We start from the raw sequence: 15,714 nt of genomic DNA, 5'->3' as shown, positions 1-15,714 counted from the left end.
TTGTACTTTATTGTGAGCTATGTATACAGTCTGCTTTATGCAGTTTTATATTGTAAGGACTTCAGGTTTTTGTTATACTTGTCTGAATAATGATAGACTATTGAAACTTGAAGTGTATTGTTTGAATATCACAACAGGGATGCGAGACAAGAACGACATTAACGTCGTCTCCAATTTCTTTTCCATCACAAGGAGTTCACTGTTTGTCCCTCCTCGAGCGCCATACACGTCCGTACGTCCTGGCCGTGAACGTGCATCGGATCCTGCGTACAGCTGTAGTGATTGGCTGCAGGGTGGTGACGATTAGAAAGCGCCGGAAGTGAGCGGCTGGTCGTGGAAGTGTCGCTACATAGGAAGCTGTTTGTTTATACCATGGAGAACAACAACCACAACGAGAGGAAAGTAAGTGGGGGTTCAGGAGGAGAGAGAGAAGTTTTTCAAAGGAGTAAATTGGTACAGCAAGGGTAATACTGTGTCTTGTAACGGTGCTGGTCGGTCACAGTTATAAGCAGGGGCGGACTGACAACTCATGGGGCCCCCGGGCAATAGGGGATCATGGGGCCCCTGTGTCCTTGCCCAAACTCAAAAAAGCCTATGAAAAAGGTACCAGGGGCATCTCATGGGGCCCCCTACTGACCCCGGGCAGTGCCTGAGTTTCCAAATGGTCAATCCACCCCTGGTTATAAGCCTGTTTAGTTGTATCCAGCGTATCAGACCCCAGACTAGTGGTGGTGCTGTAACTGGGCCATATGTGAGTGTATCGGGGTCACACACTTTAGTGACACTGTCTATAGCCAGATAGGCCGATCTCAGTCCTGTATCCCTTGTGAGACTTTTCTCTGCTTCCTTTAGAAACAATTGAGTATTGTCCGTGATACTTTTTTTATTTGCACTAACATACAATTTTGAGGACAAGCTTTCGGGGTATGTGCCCTTCTTCAAGGTCCAGGCAGTACTACTACAATAGTTCTGCCTGGACCTTGCAGAAGGGGACATACCCCGAAAGCTTGTCCTCAAAATTGTATGTTAGTGCAAATACAAAACGTATCATGTCAGTACTCAATTGTTTCTGTCGCAAGTGCAATACGGCTACAATCACCTCTGTTTCCTTTACTACACTGCACTTTGTGGATGTATCACCCCTGGAAGTCGTAGGATCACAAGTACCACTGGTCAGAGCGCTCAAATTATAGTGGAACTAAACCCTCCTGTCCTTTTCATACAAGGAAGCTGCTATCTCGGCCCCTTATCTGCAACTGCCATGGTGCTGCACATGTGATCAGTTATGCCATCAGCCATTTGATGGTTTGACAGTTTGGTTGAAAGTACAAGCAACTTTGACAGTTAGCATTCCTGGCATGTAACTGGTTTTTGAAACTGTTATATCGATGGGTTTTAGTTCTGCTGTAAGGGCTGGTTCACACCAAACTTGATGGAAACTGACATGCAGATTTCACTTGCAGAAACATCAGTTTACATGCTCGTTTCAATGAATTTAAGGGATCATTCACACCATGGTGCAGAGAGGTCAGTTTTTCTGAACATATTCTGCAAGGGCACAATGAAATCAGTTGTTCTCTATGTACCCTGTTCTCACCATAACACTAATTTTATTTATTTCAGGTACTTATATAGCGCCGTCCATTTACACAGCGCTATTACATATATATATTGTACATTCACATCACTCCCTAGCCTTCAAGGAGCGTACAATCTAGGGTCCCTAACTTACATGCATACATACACATACTAGGGCCAATTTAGACAGGATCCAATTAACCTACCAGCATGTCTTTGGAGTGTGGGAGGAAACCCGAGTACCCGGAGGAAACCCACGCAGGCACAGGAAGAACATGCAAACTCCAGGCAGGTGGTGCCGTGGTTGGGAATCGAACCTACGACCCTTGTACTGCCAGGCGGAAGTGCTAATATCACATGCAGATTTTTTTTTTTGCGCAGGAATCTGCAACGTGTATAAAATTCATTGAAAATTGATGTAAACTGATGTCTCTGCAAGTGAAATCTGTGCATCAGTTTCCATCAGTTTTTCTGTACGTTTGGTGCGAACGATGCCTTATACACAGGCACACACTATAAGAAAATCGAAAGAAAAATTAAGTTTTCGTAACAATGGTTCGATTTTCATATAGTGTATACACAACTTTCAACATGCGATTCAGACTTTCCAAACATACATTTCTTAAAGGAAAAACTACAAAACTTTTCTTATACGTGAACAGAACGTACGTTTTGTTTAATGTGTACTGTTTTTGTACAAGAAAAATTGGATAAAAAAGTCTGCTCGTGATCAGAAACAATAAATCACAATAATCTATGCTACAATGCTTCTATGTCAAACAACAAAAATCCCTTGTCGTTTGAGAATATTTGTTCAGTTAGTACAATCCTCAGGTTTGACTTCTTGGGAAACATTGAGGAAAACCGGATGATTATTTGCATGATTTTCTTATACTGTGTACCTAGCTTAACCCCTTCGCGCCGGCGCCTCCCGGCCCTTTAAGGGTTTCAGAAGGCGGCCGTCACGGCGGTCACATGACCGGGAAAGGTCCCGATCGAAAGAGGAGGTCGGGACCTTTCCGTGAGTACCGGACATGTGTGCTGGGAGCGCGCAGGGCCCGCGCTCTCAGCACATATGTTCTTTTTTAATAGAATGTAAATGTGCGGCCGCCCGGCGTCTAGGCCCAGACGCCGGGAGGCCGCACATTTGCGTTTGGCCGGCTTGAAGAGGATAATACTAACTATACTTTTTCCTTCGAAATTTTTTATTTTAAGAAAGTTCACTCGATTTCCTAATTGATAGTTGCTATGGCTTGATATGGCTTTAAGTACCATCTCTATGCTGATGACACACAAATCTATCTTTCTACCCCTCACCTCACCCCTTCAGTCTCCTCTCACATTACTAACCTACTAAGTGACGTATCGGCATGGATGTCACTCCACTTCCTCAAACTCAATCTTTCCAAAGCTGAGCTCATACTATTCCCCCCAGCCCGTGCCCCCTCCTCTGACTTCTCCATCTAGATCAATAACACAATCATCAGTCCCTCCCCTCATGCCAGGGTACTAGGTGTAATCCTAGACTCCCATCTGTCCTTTCAGCCCCAAATCCAATCACTGTCCAAATCTTGTAGACTTCACCTCCACAACATCTCCAAGATACGTCCGTTCTTAACCTCTGAAATCACTAAGCAACTTATTCACTCCCTTGTTGTATCTCGCCTTGACTATTGTAACTCCCTCCTCATTGCCCTACCTCATCGCAGGCTATCCCCTCTTCAGTCTATCATGAATGCTGCTGCCAGACTTATCCACCTTACTAAGCGTTCTGTGTCTGCCTCCCCTCTCTGTCAATCCCTCCACTGGCTTCCTGTTGCCCAACGGATAAAATTCAAACATTAACAATAACGTATAAAGCCATTTATAACTCTGCCCCAAATTACATCACCATTCTTGTCTCCAAATATCACCCAAACCGTACTCTCCGCTCCTCGCAAGTCCTCCTTCTCTCTAGCTCCCTTGTCTCCTCCTCCCATGCTCATCTCCAGGACTTCTCAAGAGCTTCCCCCATCCTCTGGAACTCTACCCCAATTTATCAGACTATTGCCTACTCTGCTCACTTTTAGGCGATCTCTGAAAACCTATCTCTTCAGGGAAGCCTATCCTGCCCTCGGCTTATAATGGAATCTTCTACTCCTCCTACCAGTCCATCCCCCAAAGTTACTACTTTTTGTACTACTAGCCCCTCCCTCTTAGATTGTAAGCTCCAAGGAGCAGGACCCTCATAACCCTCTTGTATTGAACTGTATTGTTGCTGTATCGTCTCCCGTTATTTATTTTATTATTTCAGGTACTTATATAGCGCCGTCAATTTACGCAGCACTTTACATATATACTGTACATTCACATCAGTCCCTAACCCTCAAGGGCCGTACAATCTAAGATCCCTAACTCACATTCATACATACACATACTAGGGCCAATTTAGACAGGAGCCAATTCACCTACCAGCATGTCTTTGGAGAGTGGGAGGAGACCGGAGTACCCGGAGGAAACCCGCACAGGGAGAACATGCAAACTCCAGGCAGGTGGTGCCGTGGTCGGGACTTGAACCAGAGACCCTAGTACTGCCAGGCGGAAGTGCTAACCATTTAGCCACTGTGCTGCCCGTTATATTGTAAAGCGCTGAGCAAACTGTTGGCGCTATATAAATCCTGTATAATAATAATAGTGGGGTCAAATTGATGTTCGTTTTCAACCACGGTGACAGGAAGATTCAAAGGAGCAGAATAGAAAACTTTTCTCAATCGAATACATTTTCAGACAGTGTATGTAGTTTTTGTTCAGAAATTACATTCATTTTAAAATTGAATGTTAAAAGCAAGTGAAGTTTATAAGCAACATGCGTCCATTCATTGAATGTATAAAGAATTTTCCTACGAAAATTGATACATGTGTGGCCAGCATTAGCATTGAATGCAGGAGTTTTGGTGCATTTTCAAAAAGTGCACACCTGCAGCATATAATATAAGTCTGTGGCAATGCGCAGCTAACCTAGGAAAGTCCCATATGCACTGTGCTGCATCCATATGAAAGAAGCCTTATAGGGAGTTCAGAACAGTAAGAGTTCATTTGCAGTTTGGGGGGTGGTAATATCCCATAGTTAAGATGTGGTTTTACTGCCCCAGTCCCAACCTCACCACCTTTAGATGCATTGGCCGGGGATGTACACATGCCGCAGCAGGAATTATACATCCTGTCATTGGTGGGTGTAACACCTGCCAAGCATGACCCATTCAAGTGAATGAGACCACTCTGCAAATGTCCTGCTACCTTGTGCAGTACAGTAAACAAGGAGTTAAGTCAGGCAGCGTTGTGTTGCTTTCTCACCCCTTGGCCGCGCCAGAAGCATGCAGTTGCGTGGGGTGCTTGCTGAGTGGCCCCATTTACTGAAATGGGTCACGATTGGCAGGCAGTAGCACCCACCAAAAGCAACAGGGGCTTTAATTCCTGCTGCAGCGTGTGCACACCTTTGGCTGCTGCCTCAGCAGCTAAAGGGGGTAGGGACTGGGGGTTGTAAAACCACAACTCGACTGCAGGGTTTTACCTCCCCTCCCCTCACTTCATGTGTGAATGAGCCCTAAGGGTACTGCTTCCAAATGGCTCATTCACAAGTGCAGTAGGCACTACTGCTCCTCTGAAAAATGATCCGAGTGTGCTTGATAGGTGGTAAGGAGGCGATATTTTTTAACCTATGATTGCCGTGCAGTGCATGCAATTGCGACACGGTATTACATCAATTCAAGGTTTAAATCCGGTGTGAGGAGGCGACACTGTGCCTGGTGAACTTTGACTTATCCCATGTTGTTCAGGTAGATCTTCAGCTCTTTAAGTTTGCCTACCCCTGCTTTACAGCAAGATACTTACAGACTGCTCACTATTTTTAACTTCTTTGACTTACAAAAATGGAGGGGAACTGCAATGTTGATACAATGCATATACAGTAGAGGAGTTTGTACAGTTCTTACTTTTCGGGATTATTGAGCTGTCAGAATGAGCACTTCACAATGGGGTGAGGTAAGCTCCCCACCCATTATGATAACAGTTCATGTTCTTGCTATAATAGCTTGGTAATCGATCCAGATGAAAGAGGACTTCAAGCAAGAACATGCATGCACAGGATGTGATTATGCCAAAGTGGTGGGCCAAGTTTTAGGAGATAATTTTTCTTTTAGGGTCAATACACACTGGGCTTAAAAAAGTTCAGTTTGCTTGGCAGAAAAAACACTCATATTGAGTGTTTTTGTACAGTTGTTTAGGAGTGTTTAGTGTTTCTTTCTTGCAAGAAAACTCCTCTCAAAAACACAAACCAGAAGGGTTTTTTTTCTGCCTTTAAATGCCGAGCTTAAAATATGCCTCTAAATGTCCTAATTAAAATGGAACTAAAGGATAATACTTAGGTGTTTCTTCAGGCAAAACACAAAACTCCATTACAAGCAGCAGTTTTTATGGGCCCTTAAACTGAATTCAGCCTTTTGTCCCCCAACCCTAACATTTTATGTGACACTTAAAGTGAGCTCTGTCACTTAACCTTGCTTTGGCTGTGCTGCTTTTTTCTTCCTATGCAAGGAACTAAAGCAATGTTAGCATGCAGATCTTATAGCTCGATTATGCTACACTGAGATTCCTTATGAAAGTAAAAGCTGCTCTGCTGATCAGCCAAGGGAGCATTTCCTCCAATTTAATTGTATTTCTTGATGACCAAGACTGGTTAAGTCTTGGAGAAACTGAAGGGTGTCTTGTATGGTACAAGCAATTTCTTGTTTGTAGTGCTACTTCGTTTTTGATTAAAAAAAAAAAAAAAAATAATTCTTTGTAAATATATACCTTTTATTTTAAAGGACGTTATTGCCTGTTTTACACTTTTTTTTCTTTTTCAGCTTGCGTTTGATGTACAGTGCCTTGAAAAAGTATTCATATCCCTTGAATTTTTTCACGTTTTGTCATGTTACAACCAAAAATGTAAATGTATTTTATTTGGATTTTATGTGATAGACCAACACAAAGTGGCACATACTGTATTTTTCGCTCCATTAGACGCACTTTTTTCACCCCAAAAAAGGGGGGAAAATGTCAGTGCGTCTTATGGAGCGAATATGGAGCGGCCGGTCCGGTATTTCCACCGCCGCCGTGTCAGAATACCGGGCCGGCCGCTCAGCTCTGCAGCGGGACCTTACCTGTTCCTCTATCCAGCGGCGCACTGTCTTCCTGGCTTCTGTAGTGTGGGCGCTGGGCTTGACAGCTGGGTGCCAAGTGCGCATGCGCAAGAAGCGGTGCTCTTTGTGAATGGTAAGGTGGCACCTGGGACACATGACAGGTCCCAGAAGCCGCCGGACCAATCACAAAGCGCAGCGTTTCTCGCTCATGCGCACTGGGTACCCGGCTGTCAAGCCGAGCGCCCACACTACAGAAGCCGGGAAGACTGCGCTTGGCTGGATAGAGGAACAGGTAAGGTCAAAGAACAACTCCGCGGAAGTAAGAGCGGGTACCTGTCAAATTCAGGTACCTGCTCCCCCCCCTTCCCAAAGGTCAGCAGTCATCTCCTGTACTGTGTCCGCAGTCTCTGGTCATCTCCTGTACTGTGTCCGCAGTCTCTGGTCATCTCCTGTACTGTGTCCGCAGTCTCTGGTCATCTCCTGTACTGTGTCCGCAGTCTCTGGTCATCCCCTGTACTGTGTCCGCAGTCTCTGGTCATCCCCTGTACTGTGTCCGCAGTCTCTGGTCATCCCCTGTACTGTGTCCGCAGTCTCTGGTCATCCCCTGTACTGTGTCCGCAGTCTCTGGTCATCCCCTGTACTGTGTCCGCAGTCTCTGGTCATCCCCTGTACTGTGTCCGCAGTCTCTGGTCATCCCCTGTACTGTGTCCGCAGTCTCTGGTCATCCCCTGTACTGTGTCCGCAGTCTCTGGTCATCCCCTGTACTGTGTCCGCAGTCTCTGGTCATCCCCTGTACTGTGTCCGCAGTCTCTGGTCATCCCCTGTACTGTGTCCGCAGTCTCTGGTCATCCCCTGTACTGTGTCCGCAGTCTCTGGTCATCCCCTGTACTGTGTCCGCAGTCTCTGGTCATCCCCTGTACTGTGTCCGCAGTCTCTGGTCATCCCCTGTACTGTGGCTGCAGTCCATTAGTTCAGAATATTTTTTTTCCTGTTTTCAGCCTCTAGGTGCGTCTTATGGTCAGATGCGTCTTATGGAGCGAAAAATAGGGTAATTGTGAAGTAGAAGGAAAATGATAAATTTTTACAAATATCTGAAAAGTGTGGTGTGCATTTGTATTCAGTCCCTCTTAGTCAATACTTTGTAGAACCACCTTTCACTGCAATTACAGCTGCAAGTCTTTTTGGGGATGTATCTCCCAGCTTTGCACATCTAGAGAGTGAAATGTTTGCCCAATCTTGTTTGCAAAATAGCTCAAGCTCTGTCAGATTAGATGGAGAACGTCTGTGAAAAGCAATTTTCAAGTATTGCCACAGATTCTCACTTGGATTTAGGTCTGGACTTTGACTGGGCCATTCTAACACATGCATATGCTTTGATCTAAACCATTCCATTGTAGCTCTGGCTATATGTTTAGGGTCGTTGACCTAATGGAAGGTGAACCTCTGCCCCAGTCAAGTCTTTTACAGATGCTAATAGGTTTCCTTCTAAGATTGCCCTGTATTTGGCTCCATCCATCTTCCCATCAACTCTGACCAGCTTCCCTTTCTCTGCTGAACAAAAGCATCCCCACAACATGATGCTATCACCACCATGTTTCACAGTGGGGATAGTGTGTTCAGAGTCATGTGCAGTGTTAGTTTTCCGCCACACATAACGATTTTGCTTTTAGGCCAAAAAGTTAAATCTCACCTGATCAGAACACCTTCTTCCACATGTTTGCTGTGTCTCCCACATGGCTTCTCGCAAACTGCAAACGTGAATTCTTATGGCTTTCTTTCAGCAATGGCTTTCTTCTTACCACTCTTCCATATAGGCCAGATTTGTGGAGTGCACGACTAATAGTTGTACTGTGGACAGATTCTCCCACTTGAGCTGTGGATCTCTGCAGCTCCTCTAGAGTTACCATGGGCCTCTTGGCTGCTTCTCTGATTAATGCTCTCCTTACTCTGCCTGCCAGTTTAGGTGGATGGCCATGTCTTGGTAGGTTTGCAGTTGTGCCATACTCATCCCATTTTTGGATCAAGGATTGAACAGTGTTCCATGATATGTTCAATGCTTGGGATATTTTTTTTATAACCTAACCCTGTTTTAAACTTCACAGATTTATCCCTGACCTGTCTGGTTTGTTCCTTGTCTTTCAGGATGCTGTTTGTTCACTAATGTTCTCTAACAAACCTCTGAAGGCTTCACAGCACAGCTGTATTTATACTGAGATTACATTACACACAGGTGGACTCTATTTACTAATTAGGTGACTTCTGAAGGCAATTGGTTCCACTAGATTTTCGTTAGGGATATCAGAGTAAAGGTGGCTGAATAAAAATGCACACCACACTTTTCAGATATTTATTTGTAAAACATTTTGAAAACCATTTATCATTTTCCACTTCACAATTATGTGCCACTTTGTGTTGGTCTATCGCATAACATCCCAATAAAATACATTTACGTTTTTGGTTGTAATATGACAAAATGTGGAAAATTTCTAGGGGTATGAATACTTTTTCAAGACACTGTAGTTTTTGTGGGAGAACCTTCCATTTGTGGTGGCACTTTAAGTTTGATCAAGAATAATTATTTAACCCTCTAAAACAGCCTTCCTCTGCCATGATTCCTTCAGAGGTTGCTAGCAGTTCAGTGAGCTGTGGCTAATTGTCCTCCCATCCAATGGTGCTTGCATAGTTCCAGCTCCATTGCCACTTGGCAGAGCCAACATCATGACAACAATGATCTTTTTAGCTAACTCCAAGAGCGATAATGAAACTGTCACTGTAAAGAGGGCATTCTTTCTACTGACCACCAATGTAAAGGGCATTTTCCTAATGACCCCGGATGAGCTAATCTTAGCAAGGGTTCCTTGAGACCTGAAAATTGTTTCAAGACTTTCATTGGGGTACATAGGTTAAGAAAGACTCTTCTAAATGTCTAACCTATTTATTCAAAGCAACGCTTACATGCTTAAACAGAAGAATGAAACAAATTGAAACAGCCCAGTGTATAGTGTTCATTTGTATATTTAAAACACAGTGAGGGTTATTGTTGATTTTATAAAGCAGAAGATGTTGAGACATAGCTTACTGTGATTTAATGCCTGTGTTTCCACAGAGAGCCCATCCAGAGGATGAAGAGCCTGAATCTTCAGATGATGATGACTATGTACCCTATATTACTGTCAAGGAGAGGAAAGCCCAGATGGTATATTGTTTTCTGGTTTCTTATTTTTGGATTAATTGATAATTTGTGCAACCAAGAAGCAAGTTCAGTTGTTTACATTTACAGTCAAGCCAACCATCAGCTGTGTTACGATAAAGCCAGTGTGAAGTTTGATAGTAGCAGAATATCTAGTGCCATCAAAGCCCTGGAAACTGGTTCCACTTTCTGTAATCTATAATAAGTTTATTGCTTGTATTTTCTGCAAGATCCAGTCTGACCATGGAAACTTCAGTTTTATCAGACTGAGCTTGATTTTTTTTTTTTTTTGGCAGATTTAAATTTTTATCTGTGAGATTCAATGCAATACGTGTAAGCTTCCTAACCAGAAAAGAAATTAAATGACTTTAAAGGTACCAAATCAGAAACTGATTATATGAAATAAATGTGTATTTCTAGCTTTTCCTTATGCATACATACAGTCGGGTCCATAAATATTGGGACATCGACACAATTCTAACATTTTTGGCTCTATACACCACCACAATGGATTTGAAATGAAACAAACAAGATGTGCTTTAACTGCAGACTGTCAGCTTTAATTTGAGGGTATTTACATCCAAATCAGGTGAACGGTGTAGGAATTACAATAGTTTGCATATGTGCCTCCCACTTGTTATAGGACCAAAAGTAATGGGACAATTGGCTTCTCAGCTGTTCCATGGCCAGTTGTGTGTTATTCCCTCATTATCCCAATTACAATGAGCAGATAAAAGGTCCAGAGTTCATTTCAAGTGTGTTATTTGCATTTGGAATCTGTTACTGTCAACTCTCAAGATGAGACCCAAAGAGCTGTTACTATCAAGTGAAGCAAGCCATCATTAGGCTGAAAAAACAAAACAAACCCATCAGAGATACCAAAAACATTAGGCGTGGCCAAACCAACTGTTTGGAACATTCTTAAAAAGAAGGAACGCATCGGTGAGCTCAGCAACACCAGAAGACCCGGAAGACCACGGAAAACAACTGTGGTGGATGACCGAAGAATTCTTTCCCTGGTGAAGAAAACACCCTTCACAACAGTTGGCCAGATCAAGAACACTCTCCAGGAGGTAGGTGTATGTGTGTCAGTTGCAGTAGAGGCCTGGCAGAGCATCACCAGGGATGAAACCCAGCGTTGTGTGATGTCTATGCGTTCCACACTCCAGGCTGCAATTGACTGCAAAGGATTTGCAACCAAGTATTAAAAAGTGAAAGTTTGATTTATGATTATTATTCTGTACCATTACTTTTGGTCCCTTAACAAGTGGGAGGCACATATGCAAACTGTTGTAATTCCTACACCGTGCACCTGATTTGGATGTAAATACCCTCAAATTTAAGCTGACAGTCTGCAGTTAAAGCACATCTTGTTCGTTTCATTTCAAATCCATTGTGGTGGTGTATAGAGCCAAAAATGTTAGAATTGTGTTGATGTCCCAATATTTATGGACCTGACTGTATTTCATGCACAGTAACTCATCCCAGACATCCCAATACATAAAGTATGACTACATAATAGTATTTCACAATCCACATTTCCTTTTGTTGATTTAAGTGAGTGTCAGGATAATTTATGTGGAAATATGAAATATTGTAGAATAACTTTATGTATTCATACTTTGTGTATTGGGATATCTGAGGTGAATTACTGTGCATGGAATATGTATGCATAAGGAACAGCGTACAGTGTAGCAGGGGATAGGGAGGGTGGAGGGAACAGGAAAAGTGGAGAGGGGGTTCTCTTGAGAAACTGGTTACTGGAAAGGGAGGGTTCCTGCAGGCTTGGGTGGTGGCTTCAGCAGTCAACAGTTGCTCAGGCTGGTCAGGTGCAGAGTGGGAAGAGCGTATGACCACCAAGAGGTCCACACTTTAAGAAATGTAGCATGGGAGTCATGCAAAATGCCAGACATCTTTTCATTTATCATCAAGGTGGTTGGGTTGCTCTTCACTACTGTCTTCCAATCCCTGGCTATAGCACGCTTTAGTGGCAATAAATGGATCAGTAGCAAGTTTCTGTGGGCATGAGAATAAACCTGGAATTGGGCAATGCAGTAGTGCACTCTATAATGGTTTCAAGTTGAAATTTAAGTTTAACATTTGAATGGTTTCTACATAAATTCCACAGTAAATGTGAGGCAAAAGGGCACATTATTTCTTTTTTCCCAATTGTTCTCTGTCCTAAAAGGTCACCTGGTGGCATTGGCAGGTTCAGACTAAGCATTCTGAAATTTGATTTCAGCTTCTAGAATGAATGTGTATTGAAAGCATGCTAGAGATTTGGATACAGTGGCATAGAGCTTGCTGCAGGATTCCAAGAGTCAGTTCAGAATTTTGTTCATATAGAAGCTTGGTGTAGAAATTTGGTTGGATAGATATGCAGTCGAGAGTGCATATTGGAGACTTTTCAAATATAGATGATTTTTTTAAATATCACAGCATAGATTGGTCATCAAAATTTATTTTTACATTTTGATGGATGTTAATGATTGCCAAAATTGCAGCTCCGAAAGCGACTACAGATACGAAAGAAGGGTGTTGTAGAAGAAGAGCAGGACAGTGGAAGTGATCTGCGAGGGGATGAAGATGACATTCCTTTGGGACCCCGGTCTAATGTCAGTCTCTTGGATCAGCATCAGCATCTAAAAGAAAAAGCAGAAGGTGTGTGAACGTTTCCTATGTGCTAAGTCATTATCTGCACAAGTTTTGATGAATGATAATTAAACAAGCATTGTGTGCTGTAATAATTATTGAATATATTTCACAGCTAGAAAAGAATCTGCCAAAGAGAAGCAGCTGAAAGAAGAAGAGAAGATCTTGGAGAGTGTTACAGAAGGAAGAGGTGAGTATTTTGGGCATATTTAATTTACTGTCAAACCGTAAGTTTCAGATACTGTCTACTATGTAGTGCTAATTGGGTATATAAGATACATACACAAGCTTGGCTGTCTGGGCAGTAGAAGTTGGGTTCTACTAAAGAAAATGGCACTTTTTTTATTTGTAAATGTGTTCAGTTTAAATAATATCAAGTAATATTTATTGAGTTTCAAACATTTTAGTTATAAACGAAAAGTAGAATACAGTTTGTTCCTCATACAAAACATAGATATACACATCAGATGACAACATGATGTATCATTACAGTTCAGGAAGCCGTTATATTAGGATCACAGCTTCCCCTTTCCTGCCGCCGTTCCCAGGCCTCTCCTGTTCCACCACAAGCAGTCAGGATGGCTGTGCACAGATCAGAAAGAGGAACATCCATTCCCTCATCCTCTGTTGCAAATTAAGCTGGAAGTGATAAAGATTTTGTCCCTTTCCAGTTTCAGTGCTGTCTTTCCCTGGCCAGTACAGCAAGGGAAGCAGCTGATCAAACAGATCTCTGATTGACTGGCTGCCATGGAGGGCAGAGGAGGGATCAGGGGTATTATAGACCCTGATATCTCCTTAAAGAGTATCTGTTACTACCCAAGCTATCACAAGAAGGGAAATATTTATACAGCACTACATTCAGATGTAAAAAGCAGCAACACCAGTCTGTGCAAGCACTTGGTGTTTTAGATTTTTTTTATTTAAGTGTATTTCTTTATTCCAAAATTAGGGTTTTCTGTCAGATGTTACTTTGTGCATCTTCTATAATATTTAACTTCTATTTTACTTGTTCGCAGTTCTCTAACATTAGAAACTAAGCACTAGAACAAAAACGCATTCTACAATAGCTTTTGAAGGGAGAGTCCTATATTTATGACACTAACTTTTCAGTCATTGCAAAATCTCTGCAACATTTATTTCAAGATGGATTGATTCTTGGGGATTTGTTTGTGATAGTTGATGTTCTCTAATTATTTTTTACTTTCTGCAGCTCTGATGTCTGTAAAGGAAATGGCTAAAGGAATCACTTATGATGATCCTATAAAGACTAGGTGAGTCTTGATTTTTACCGTTCTTGAAATTGTTAGATGTGGGTGTCCTGAAAACTGATAACAGCAGGAGTGAGCCTGCAATTATATGTTGTCTTTTTTTCCATCTTTTCATTTTTTTTTATATCACAGTGATAGAATGCAAAGATCATCCATAGAGACATTTGTGATGTTTGGATAGTAATTGGCCTATGATTACGGTTTTTTGATGTGAAGCTCATTAGGATGTTAGCTGAGACCAGTTGTATTTGTGTTATTTACTTTAAACTGTCCAACTCTCACAAACATAAAAGTTGGGGGTAGGTATAAATTGCGGTTTCCCAAGCAGCAGCAGAGATTTCTTTATCTTGAACATCTGTAGATATTATTGTAGTACAGTTTTTCTCTTATTTTTCTGCTGCACCAATGTGCTATTTTATTTTAGCAAGTGTTTTTCTGTAGATATTGTAGTAGTTCTTTCAGTTCAAATATCTTTTTTTTTTTTTTTTTTTCTTTTTTCTTTTCTATCCTGACAGCTGGCGAGCTCCACGTAATATTCTAGCAATGTCTCAAGCACGCCATGAACGTGTTCGGCGAAAATACCACATATTGGTTGAAGGTGAGGGGATTCCACCACCTATTAAGAGTTTTAAGGAAATGAAGTTTCCTGCTGGTAAGTACGAATAGCTATATTTGCCCATTTAGTATTGCTGCCATAGACATTTTTCTTATGCATTCGATTTTGTATTCAGCAATTTTACGAGGGCTGAAGAAAAAAGGAATTCTGCATCCTACTCCAATTCAGATCCAGGGTATTCCTACCATGTGAGTAGATTTCTTGTTATTTCAGTGTTTTGCTCAAAGCTGAGAGCAAAGGTTAAACCTACATTTTTGGTATAAGGAGGAAGTTTGAACACTTAAATGGGTCAGTCCTACCAAAAGTGTGTTTACTTTTTGGTAGACGCTGTAGAGTTGACCCATATGTGTTGTTTTTTTTCTAGTTTCTTAGGGGCTTAAAGTCTCATTAAAATGTTTGTGGGTTTTTGTTTTTTTGCTATTGTGATCAGACTTCCTGTTGGAGGGTGGCTACGGTTGTTCCATATGGTCCCACTGTATGTATGTACTTTTTATATAGGAATATAGCCAGCCTCCTCCTGAGGTGGCCTAGAGACTCTGGTATTTTAGTGTGTATAGTTCAGTGCACATGACTGCAGCTACAGTGTATTCACAGCGCTTAACTTTTGCCACATTTTGGTATGTTACAGCCTTATTCCAAGATGGTTTAAATTCATTTTTTTTTCCTCAACATTCTACAAACAATACCCCATAATGACAACATGAAAGAAGTTTGTTTTGAAATCTATGCAATTTATTAAAAAAAAAACCAAAAAAAAAAACCACGTACATAAGTATTCACAGCCTTTGCCATGACACTCAAAATTGAGCTCTGGTGCATCCTGTTCCCACTATTCGTCCTTGAGATGTTTCCACAACTTGATTGGCGTCCACCTGTGGGAAATTTAGTTGATTGGACATGATTAGGAAAGGCATAAACTTCTCTATATAAGGCCTCCTTCATCCGTAAATGGAAGAAGTTTGGAACCATCAGGAATCTTCCTAGAACTGGCTGCCAGGCCAAAATGAGCGATCAAGGGAGAAGGGCCTTAGCCAGGGAGGTAACCAAGCACCCGATGGTCACTCTGAAAGAGCTCCAGCTTTTCTCTGTGGAGAGAGGAGAACCTTCCAGAAGAACAACCTTCTCTGCAGCACTCTACCAATCAGGCCTGTGTGGTAGAATGGCCAGACGGAAGCCACTCTTCAGTAAAAGGAAAATGGCAGCCCGCCTGGAGTTTGCTAAAAGGCACCTGAGGAACTCTAACCATGAGAA

At 42.2% G+C, this 15,714-nt stretch overlaps 1 protein-coding gene across 1 annotated transcript in view; it reads left to right on the top strand.

Annotated features, from left to right (window-relative positions):
• Positions 1-287: 287 nt before the first annotated feature.
• DDX41 (DEAD-box helicase 41) overlaps positions 288-15,714 on the top strand; it is a 44,226-nt gene continuing 28,799 nt past the window's right edge. Inside the window, exons 1-7 of the mRNA XM_089671138.1 lie at positions 288-402; positions 9,844-9,933; positions 12,432-12,588; positions 12,695-12,769; positions 13,790-13,850; positions 14,363-14,499; positions 14,579-14,651. Coding sequence (XP_089527264.1) covers positions 373-402; positions 9,844-9,933; positions 12,432-12,588; positions 12,695-12,769; positions 13,790-13,850; positions 14,363-14,499; positions 14,579-14,651 — 623 coding nt within the window. The 5' untranslated portion in view covers positions 288-372. The remainder of the gene's footprint in view (positions 403-9,843; positions 9,934-12,431; positions 12,589-12,694; positions 12,770-13,789; positions 13,851-14,362; positions 14,500-14,578; positions 14,652-15,714) is intronic.

This window comes from Staurois parvus, unplaced genomic scaffold (genome assembly GCF_062004578.1).
Source record: "Staurois parvus isolate SC_StPar_1 unplaced genomic scaffold, SC_StPar_1.0 ptg000099l, whole genome shotgun sequence".
Taxonomy (NCBI): Eukaryota; Metazoa; Chordata; class Amphibia; order Anura; family Ranidae; genus Staurois; species Staurois parvus.
This window is presented reverse-complemented; position numbering and strand designations above follow the sequence as displayed.